Here is a 10,392-nt window from a genome sequence, read left to right on the forward strand (position 1 = left end):
TTTAGACGGGCAACATGGTCGGCGCAGGCTTGGAGGGCCGAAGGGCCTGTTCCTGTGCTGTACTTTTCTTTGTTCTTTGTTCTTTGTTCTTGGGTAGATAATATTGCAAACACTGAAGGATATTGTTAAACTAGAAAGAGTGCAGAAGAGATTTACGAGGATGCTTCCAGGACTTGATGGTCTACATAAGAACAGAAGAACATTGAACTGCTCCGCCATTCAATGAGATCATGGCTGATCCTTTGTGGACTCAGTTCCACTTTCCTGCCCGAACACCATAACCCTTAATCCCTTTATTCTTCCAAAAACTATCTATCTTTATCTTAAAAACATTTAATGAAGGAGCCTGTAGCCATGTAAAATGGCTAACACCCGATTAGAATGGCCAAACCCCGATTTAAAATGGCGAACGGAAGAGGCTGATGGGAAAATCAGCCAACAGGACTCAAACAGACAGCTGCAGGTAAAACAGTGTATTCGCCTCTGGGGAAGCCAGACAGAATCGATACCTGCAGCCATCAACACAACAACACACCAGCCATCTGCATAGTAAGTATGGGGCAGCACGGTAGCATAGTGGTTAGCACAATTGCTTCACAGCTCCAGAGTCCTAGGTTCGATTCCGGCTTGGGTCACTGTCTGTGCGGAGTCTGCACATCATCCCCGTGTGCGCGTGGATTTCCTCCGGGTGCTCCGGTTTCCTCCCACAGTCCAAAGATGTGCAGGTTAGGTGGATTGGCCATAATAAAATTGCCCTTAGTGTCCAAAATTGCCCTTAGTGTTGGGTGGGGTTACTGGGTTATGGGGATGGGGGGAGGTGTTGACCTTGGGTAGAGTGCTCTTTCCAAGAGCCGGTGCAGACTCGATGGGCCGAATGGCCTCCTTCTGCACTGTAAATTCGATGATAATTCTGTGATAAGTAGCAATCCCGGGAACAATATGCTACAAATTAGTAACACAAAGCCGACCCAGACTTTTCAGCGCCAGCAGGAGCTTACACAAAGAGAGGTGAATGACCACCCCTCGATCAAGGAATCGCTCCAGCATTGGAGAATATCGAACCAAGTGATTGGGACCAAGTCCAATCACTTGGAACCAGGTACAAGGTCCGCCCCGAGAGGCGGGAAGCCCCTGGGGACTATAAGAATAGGGGCCAAGTTCAATTTGACCCTTCTTCCCTTCTTCTCCTCTCCGCACCCTTCGAGACCCTTCTGCTGACCCTCTACAACATCCGCAAGAAACGTAAGTCTTACTCCAACGCTCGCTACGAGATAGGCACTCCTGACTATCAACCTGTACCAGCTTTGAATCCCGCAGGCTCAGAACCCATACGAAAGGCCATTCGTTTCCCTGACCTGGTGGGCCATTTCCCAAAGTTAAGTATTGGCCTGCTAGTTGTAGGAAGTAGCTTAGAAGTAGAATTAATGTATAAGTATTGACTGCTGTATATAATAAATGTGCGTTGATTTAATTCTTACGAAGCGGTGTGTTGGATTATTGATCATTACTCTGACTTGAACCACGTGGCGGTATCAGAAAGATACCTGGCGACTCAAGAGCAAAGGTGATAGAACAAGAGCAATTAAACTAAGGCTAAAACGAGCAACAAGCCTCAACTGCTTCACTGGGCAAGCAATTCCATAGATTCACAACCCTTTGGGTGAAGCAGTTCCTCCTAAACTCAGTCCTAAATCTACTTCCCCTTATTTTGAGGCTATGCCCCCTAGTTCTGCTTTCACCCGCCAGTGGAAACAACCTGCCCACATCTATTCTATCTATTCCCTTCATAATTTTATATGTTTCTATAAGGTCCCCCTGCATCCTTCTAAATTCCAACGAGTATACTCAACCTCTCCTCGTAATCCAACCCCTTCAGCTCTGGGATTAACACAGTGAATCTCCTCTGCATACCCTCCACTGCCAGTACGTCCTTTCTCAAGTAAGGAGACCAAAACTGAACACAATACTCCAGGTGTGGCCTCACTAACACCTTATACAATTGCAGCTTAACCTCCCTAGTCTTAAACTCCATCCCTCGAGCAATGAAGGACAAAATTCCATTCGCCTTCTTAATCACCTGTTGCACCTGTAAACCAACTTTTTACGACTCATGCACTTGCACACCCAGGGTCTCTCAGCACATTTGTCAACATTGTATTCCATCTGCCAGATACTAGCCCATTCACTTAGCCTATCCAAATCCCTCTGTAGACTTCCAGTATCCTCTGCACTTTTTGCCTTACCACTCATCTTAGTGTCGTTTGCAATCTTGGACACATTGCCCTTGGTCCCCAATTCCAAATCATCTATGTAAATTGTGAACAGTTGTGGGCCCAACACTGATCCCTGAGGGACACCACTAGCTACTGATTGCCAACCAGAGAAACACCCATTAATCCCCACTCTTTGCTTTCTATTAATTAACCAATCCTCTATCCATGTTACTACTTTCCCCTTAATGACATGCATCTTTATCTTATGCAGCAATCTTTTGTGTGGCACCTTGACAAAGGCTTTCTGGAAATCCAGATATACCACATCCATTGGCTCCTCGTTATCTACCGCACTGGTAATGTCCTCAAATAATTCCACTAAATTAGTTAGGCATGACCTGCCCTTTATGAACCAATGGGACAATTTCTATCCAGATGCCTCACTATTTCTTCCTTGATGATAGATTCCAGCATCTTCCCTACTACTGAAGTTAAGCTCACTGGCCTATAATTACCCACTTTCTGCCTACCTCCTTTTTAAACAGTGGTGTCACGTTTGCTAATTTCCAATCCGCCAGGACCACCCCAGAGTCTAGTTAATTTTGGTAAATTATCACTAGTGCATTTGCAATTTCCCTAGCCATCTCTTTTAGCACTCTGGGATACATTCCATCAGGGCCAGGAGACTTGCCTACCTTTAGCTCCATTAGCTTGCCCATCACTACCTCCTTAGAGATAATAATCCTCTCAAGGTCTTCACCTGTCATAGCCTCATTTCCATCAGTCACTGGCATGTTATTTGTGTCTTCCACTGTGAAGACCAACCCAAAAAACCTGTTCAGCTCCTCAGCCATTTCCTCATCTCCCATTATAAATCTCCCTTCTCATCCTCTAAAGGACCAATATTTACCTTAGCCACTCTTTTTTGTTTTATATATTTGTAGAAACGTTTACTATCTGTTTTTATATTCCGAGCAAGTTTACTCTCATAATCTATCTTACTCTTCTTTATAGCTTTTTTCGTAGCTTTCTGTTGCCTCCTAAAGATTTCCCAGTCCTCTAGTCTCCCACTAATCTTTGCCACTTTGTATGCTTTTTCCTTCAATTTGATATTCTCCCTTATTTCCTTAGATATCCATGGTCGATTTTCCCTCTTTCTACCATCCTTCCTTTTTGTTGGTATAAACCTTTGCTGAGCACTGTGAAATATCGCTTGGAAGGTTCTCCACTATTCCTCAACTGTTTCACCATAAAGTCTTTGCTCCCAGTCTACCTTAGTTAGTTCTTCTCTCATCCCATTGTAATCGCCTTTGTTTAAGCACAAAACACTCGTGTTTGATTTTACCTTCTCACCCGCCATCGGTATTTTAAATTCCACCATATTGTGATCGCTCCTTCCGAGAGGATCCCTAACTATGAGATCATGAATCAATCCTGTCTCATTACACAGGACCAGATCTAGGACCGCTTGTTCCCTCGTAGGTTCCATTACGTACTGTTCTAGGAAACTATCGCGGATACATTCTATAAACTCCTCCTCAAGGCTGTTTTGACCGGCCTGGTTAAACCAATCGACATGTAGATTAAAATCCCCCATGATAACTGCTGTACCATTTCTACATGCATCCGTTATTTCTTTGTTTATTGCCTGCCCCACCATAATGTTACTATTTGGTGGCCTATAGACTACTCCTATCAGTGACTTTTTCGCCTTACTATTCCTGATTTCCACCCAAATGGATTCAACCTTATCCTCCATAGCACTGATGTCATCCCTTACTATTGCCCGGATTTCATCCTTAAATAACAGAGCTACACCACCTCCCTTACCATCCACTCTGTCCTTCCAAATAGTTTGATACCCTTGGATATTTAACTACCAGTCGTGACCATCCTTGAACCATGTTTCAGTAATGGCCACTAAATCATAGTCATTCATGATGATTTACGCCATCAACTCATTTACCTTATTCCGAATACTACGAGCATTCAGGTAAAGTACACTTATATTGGCTTTTTTACCTCTGTTCTGAATCTTAACACCTCGATCAGTAACCTCTCCTAAGTTATATTTCCTCTTAACTTTTCTCCTAATTTTCCTTGTTGCCTGAGTTATAAGGAGAAGCTGGATAGGCTGGGACATTTTTCCCTGGAGCGTAGGGGGCTTAGGAGTGATCTTATAGAGGTCTATAAAATAATGAGGAGCATAGATAAGGTAGATGAGTCTAGAACTAGAGGGCATAGGTTTAAGATGATAGGGGAGAGACACAAAAGAGACCAGAGGGGAAATTTCTGCACACAGAGGATGGTGAGCATCTGGAACGGGCTGCCATAGGCAGTGGTAGAGGCGGGTACAATTATGTCTTTTAAAAAGCAGTTAGACAGTTACGTGGGCAGGGTGGTCCTAGAGGGATATGGCCAAATGGGGCAAGTGGGACTAGCTTAGTGATAGAAACTGGGCGGCATGGACAAGCTGGACCGAAGAGCCTGTTTCAATGCTGTAAACATCTATGACCCTATACTGAACAACTTGATAAACCTTTAACTCCCAATTGTTCTCTGGAGACTTAAGGGCTGACCTAATTGAGATGCTCAAGATGATTAATGAAAAAGAGAGAAAAAAATCAATCTGGTGGCGAGTCCAGAACTAGGGGTCATAAACTTATAATTAGAACCAGATAATTCAGGGTGATATCAAAGCATGCAAGGCTCGTGAATATAGTGCCCCCTCCGCAAAAGAACTGCCGAGGCTAAGTGAATTGAAATGTAAAAAAACAGAGATTGATAGATTTTTATTAGTATTAGCAATTCCGATAGTACTATATATTCCCACACACCTGCATATGTTTTTGTTTAAACTGAATTTGTGAAAGGTATTGAAGCCTAAAGCGTTTCTTGGATCATAATATTGCAAGGTTGTAAATTCATTCTTATTTATGGTGCTCGCAATTTTATTTCACAGAACAAATTATCCCAATAAAGATTGTTAATTTCAGTTTACCACCAAAATGCTAATATTCCAAAATAGTTAAAAGCACTAAAAATGAAAACATATAGCAATACAACTGCTCAAGGTGCAAGCTCTGATGGATTTAAAATGGCATAATTGTCACTTGGAACTTGCAGGCTGCAAGTAAACAGAACATAAGTGCTAGTCCACAAGATTCTTACAGGCAGTGATTTACACTCTAAATAATGGATAAAGTAATATAACATTAACATAATATTCTTCTTGTAAATTTCCAACATAAGGAAAGATTTTAGTATTCATAAATGGTGTCCATTCTGCTGACAGGCATTGAGCTGTTTGTATTAAGTATTTGCAGGTCAAGTGCAGCATGGCTACATATAAAGCATTTTTAAATCTTATAGGAGCAAAATGCCTCATCCTTAATCTTAGAAGAGTGGACAAGTATGACACATTTTTCAATCATAGAATTTACACTGCAGAAGGAGGCCCTTCGGCCCATTGAGTCTGCACCGGCTCTCAGAAAGAGCACCCTACCCAAGCCCACACTTCCACCCCATTCCCGTGACCCAGTAACCCCACCTAACCTAAGGGCACTTTTAGCATGGCCAATCCACCTCACCTGCACATCTTTGGACTGTGGGAGGAAACCAGAGCACCCGGAGGAAACCCACGCAGACACGGGGAGAACGCGCAGACACCGAATAGACAGTGGCCCAGCCGGGAATCAAACCTGGGACCCTGGAGCTGTAAATCAACTGTGCTAACCACTATGTTACCGTGCCTCCCTACGTGCAGTCACCATACCTGCACCCAATATTTGTGAGTCTGTTAGCTTGCAGACTTATGGCCACTTCATACACAACTGGATCATTCACCAATGCCGGCCCTTGGTCGAGTAAAGAGGAAACATCCTCTCCACATCCACTCTGTCAATATCCCTCAGGATCGTAAAGGTTTTGATCAAGTCACCACTTACTCTTCTAAATTCTAGTGGATACAAACCTAACCTCTCCAACCTTTCCTTATAAGACAGCTCACCTATCCTAGTATCAGTCTAATAAACCTTCTCTGAACTGCTTCTATTGCATTTACATCTTTCCTTAAATAAGGAGACCAATACTGTACACAATACTCCAGATGTGGTCTCACTAATACGCTAATACTGAAAGATATCCTCCCTACTTCTGTAATCAATTCCTCTCACAATAAATTAGAACACGATTAACTTACCCAATTACTTGCTGTACTTGTATACTAGCCTTTTGTTATTCATACACCAGATCCCTCTGCATCTCAAAACTCTGCAATCTCATACCATTTAGATAATAAGCTTTTATTTATTCTTCCTGTCAAAATGGACAATTTCATATTTGCCCACATTATACTCCACTTGCCCTATTTTTGCCTATTCACTTAACCTATATATGTCCCTCTGTAGTCTCCTTAAGTCCTCTTCACAATTTACTTTCCTATCTATCTTTGTGTCGTCAGCAAATTTAACAACAGTTCCTTCAACCAAAAGTCATTTATGTAAATTGTAAGTTGAGGCCCCAGCACTGATCCCTGTGGCACACCACTCATCACATTCTGTCAACCAGAAAATGATCCATTTATGCCAACCGTTTCCTGTTATATAATCTTCGATCCATGCCATACGTTATCCCCTATACCGTGAGATTTTTAAAAAATATTTTATTGGAGGTATTTTCAAGTATATACAGAACAGAAACAGGCAAGCAATAACAGCAACAATTAACCATGTACAATTCCCCCTATTCCCCCCGTGCCATCCCCTCCATTTACACCCAGACCCCCAACCCCAAACAGAACACAACCACCCCCACGGATGTGCTACTGTCCCTTAAGGAAGTCAATGAACAGCCTCCACCTCGCGGAGAACCTCCTCCATCCCTCTTGTGGAGAAATTGATTTTTCCAGGCAGAGGAACTCTGCCAAGTCGCTCACCCACGCCCCCACCTCTGGCGGCTCCAAATCCCGCCAGCACAGCAAGATCCGCCTCCGGGCTATCAGGGAGGCAAAGGCTACCATATCAGCCTCTCTATGAACTTATATTTTACCCATAACTTTTGATGTGAAATCTTCCTCAATGGAAGGAAACTCTCCTGCTGTTACTTCATTTGTGAAATTGCAGTGAAATTTAACAGTGTTGGAACAGTCACCTTATTCCATGTAGGAATTGTAATGGGACAAGAAACAAAAGAAGTCTCCACTACCACTGCCTTGGCCTTGCACCATGAAACCTTTTACTATTTAATCTCTTCTACCTACAGCCTATCACTGACCTTCTTTGTTGTTCTTCTTCCCACCCTCCCCCCTTTCACGTACTCCAAACCTATTACATTCCTAACTTCTTTTCTATTCTGATGAAAGATCACAGACCTGAAGCATTGGCCTGGACTTACATTGCCCTAGTGGCGGGTTTGAACGTGTGCAGGCTCATAAAATCCAGCAAGCAGCCTTCCCACCAGGTAAATTACTGCCCCTGACCTTCTCCCATATTACAGGGGGGAGGGGTGAGGGGTGGGCAATGGAGGCACCAGCAATTAATGGCCATTGAAGTGCCTCATCTGGCTTCCACTGCTATTTGACCCATACTTGGCAGGAATCCACACCAGAGAGCAAAGCAGTTTAACTGGGCTGACAACCTTCTTTAGCGTCCTCTATGTCCATTGGAGCACCCTCTCCCCCTGCTCCCAAGTTTATAGCCCCCTTAACCCTTCGTACCACACCCCCATCCTCACAAACCCAGCCTGTTGCCCCCTTTGCTGCCAGGATCCACCAATACCTTCTGTCCAGCCTCCATAATCTTCCATCCATCCCCCAAAACATATTTTTCAGGGACTGTCTGTAATGTCAGCTGTGGCCACCGTTCTAAAACCTGGCACTGGTGGGATCAAAGAGCTGCCAACCAATCAGCTTAACTGGCAGCTCTCCAAGACAGATCTTACTCCCAGATGAGGGGTCAGAAGTCTGCTCCTCAGCATTAAATGGCTGGGGAGGGGACAGCTGCTTTTAATGTGGGTGGGCTCCTGACTGACATTATTTAGTCATGGAGGAGGGGGACACAGCTCACCACAAAATCCAGCCCATTAACTCTGTAACTCTCTCCACAGGCAATGCCAGACATGCTGAGTGCTGTAATTTTCATGTCAGATTTCCAGCATCTGCAGCGTTTGGTATTTGTGCATTTGAAGCATTTTCTGCTCCTACTTTGGTTTTGATTTTATTTTTTCCTCTAGAATCTTGAGACTGCTTGTTTTGAATGTTCACTATTGGCATTAGTTTGAATGTTCACTATTGGCATTAGTTTGAATGTTCACTATTGGCATTAGTTTGCCTGTTCACTATTGGAATTAGTTTGAATGTTCACTATTGGCATTAGTTTGAATGTTCACTATTGGCATTAGTTTGAATGTTCACCAGTGGGACAAGAAACTGGTCTGTACCACTTGCCTGCAACATTTTTGAATTCATTTAAATTTTATTTAACAAACATATACGGTGCTGCTGGTAGCTTGCTCTTACTTCTGGAGACTTTGTACACTTGGTAGAAAGAGTAAAAGTGGAATCCCAGGGTGATGGCGAGGTAGAAAGTGAGCTCCCAGGACGGCAGGGATGCGCTCGGCAAATCTCCTCTGCTGCAGGGCATTGCTCGGTGCTGCAGTCGGCTGCCAGAGGAAAGACAAACACAACAGCGATATAACAGGCTGGTTTAAAACGTTTAACCCCACAAGCCGCACTCGCCATGACCCACCTCACCCGGAGCCTTCCTCCAGCAGCTGCTCGGCTCCTTGTCCTCAGCCGGCGGGATGATGTTTCCCGCCCGACGCCTGATTACGGCTGCACCATTACAAAGCCCTGGTTGCAGCCTTTAAATAAGGTCGGGGGGGAAACTGGATGAGTCGGTTGAAAGTCCTCGCTTTGTCACCCGCAACTAGTTCAGAGAATCCATCCAGTGCAGAAGGAGGCTATTCGGCCCGTTGAGTCTGCACCGACCCTCCTAAAGAGCACCCTACATGCCCCCCCCCCCCCCTTATCCCATAAGTTTTGGACACAAAGGAGCAATTTATCATGGCCATTCTAACTTACCTGCCCATCTTTGGTCTGTGGGAGAAAACCGGAGCACCCGGAGGAAACCCACTCAGACATGGGGAGAATGTGAAAACTGCACCCGGACAGTCGCCCAAGGACGGAATAGAACCCGATCCCTTGTGCTGCAATGTAGCAGTGCGGACCACTGTGCCACCCGACTGCACTATCCCGTTTGCTCCAAATCAGAATATTTGACAATTGAATGTTACAATCGGTGCTCTGGCAAATTTTAGAAATTAGCATACTGCCTGTACACCCCACCCCCATCCATCCCACCCTCACTTAACTGTGGCCTGATTCCCTTGCTGATCTTGGGCCTCGACAAATACATTCCTCCAGTGGCACTGCCAGCAGCTCTTTTTATCTTCCTTGGCCAGTAAAGCCATTAAATACAATGAATACCCATGCGTGGGGTAATTCAGGTGTTGCTTACTGCTGTGGCCATCTCCTATTATTGGGCTTTGAGCGCTTTTTCCCCAGTGACCTTAAAGAGGGCCTTTCTCATCAGCCTTTTTTGGACCCGCCACACTTTATTGCAAAGCTTCAAAGGACGTTTAGAGTCACCAGGCTCTAGAATCATTTTTCACTACTTCAAATCCAAAGATATTGTCTTTTAATGATGATTGACCCTTGAGAGTCTGCTCATCCCCCTACAGTCAGTAACCTAAATTATTTAAATTCATTTGACCCCCCGCCCCCCCCAGATATTTGGTGGGGTCGGGGTGGTTGGGAGTGACTCCGCTGCCAAGCTTCCAGCTAATCATGACTTTCTTGCAGATATGCTGATATTTAACTACTTTTGCACAAGATAAAGGAATTCAATCACAGTCAACCATGTTGCATCTGAAAATTGGGTCACCGACAGTTGAAAAATCAGAAGGGAACCTCTGCTGCCCCTTTGATGCCCAACGCCCACATGGTACAATATTCAGACAGGATTGTAAAAGGCAAATCGGCCTGCCCACCTGAAATGAGCCTGCTTGAATTTGCAAATCTAAATTTCTTCTGGTGTTAGTTACATACGCGTATGGAAAATTAATACACATGAGGCACATTTTAAATACAGTGTTATTATTTTCCAGTGGTGGAGGCACA

General features: G+C 44.3%; 1 protein-coding gene across 4 annotated transcripts in view; it reads right to left on the bottom strand.

Moving 5' to 3' along the window:
* The window catches only part of hhat (hedgehog acyltransferase), a 446,467-nt gene extending 437,426 nt beyond the window's left edge, over window positions 1-9,041 (bottom strand). For all 4 annotated transcript variants that reach the window (XM_072509767.1, XM_072509760.1, XM_072509778.1 and 1 more), the window contains exons 1-2: window positions 8,960-9,041; window positions 8,731-8,873 (exon numbers count right to left, since the gene is read on the bottom strand). In XM_072509767.1, the coding sequence (XP_072365868.1) occupies window positions 8,731-8,854 (124 nt within the window). In that variant the 5' untranslated portion in view covers window positions 8,855-8,873; window positions 8,960-9,041. The remainder of the gene's footprint in view (window positions 1-8,730; window positions 8,874-8,959) is intronic.
* Between the last annotated feature and the right edge of the window lie 1,351 nt (window positions 9,042-10,392).

This window comes from Scyliorhinus torazame, chromosome 1 (assembly GCF_047496885.1).
Source record: "Scyliorhinus torazame isolate Kashiwa2021f chromosome 1, sScyTor2.1, whole genome shotgun sequence".
NCBI classification, from domain to species: Eukaryota; Metazoa; Chordata; class Chondrichthyes; order Carcharhiniformes; family Scyliorhinidae; genus Scyliorhinus; species Scyliorhinus torazame.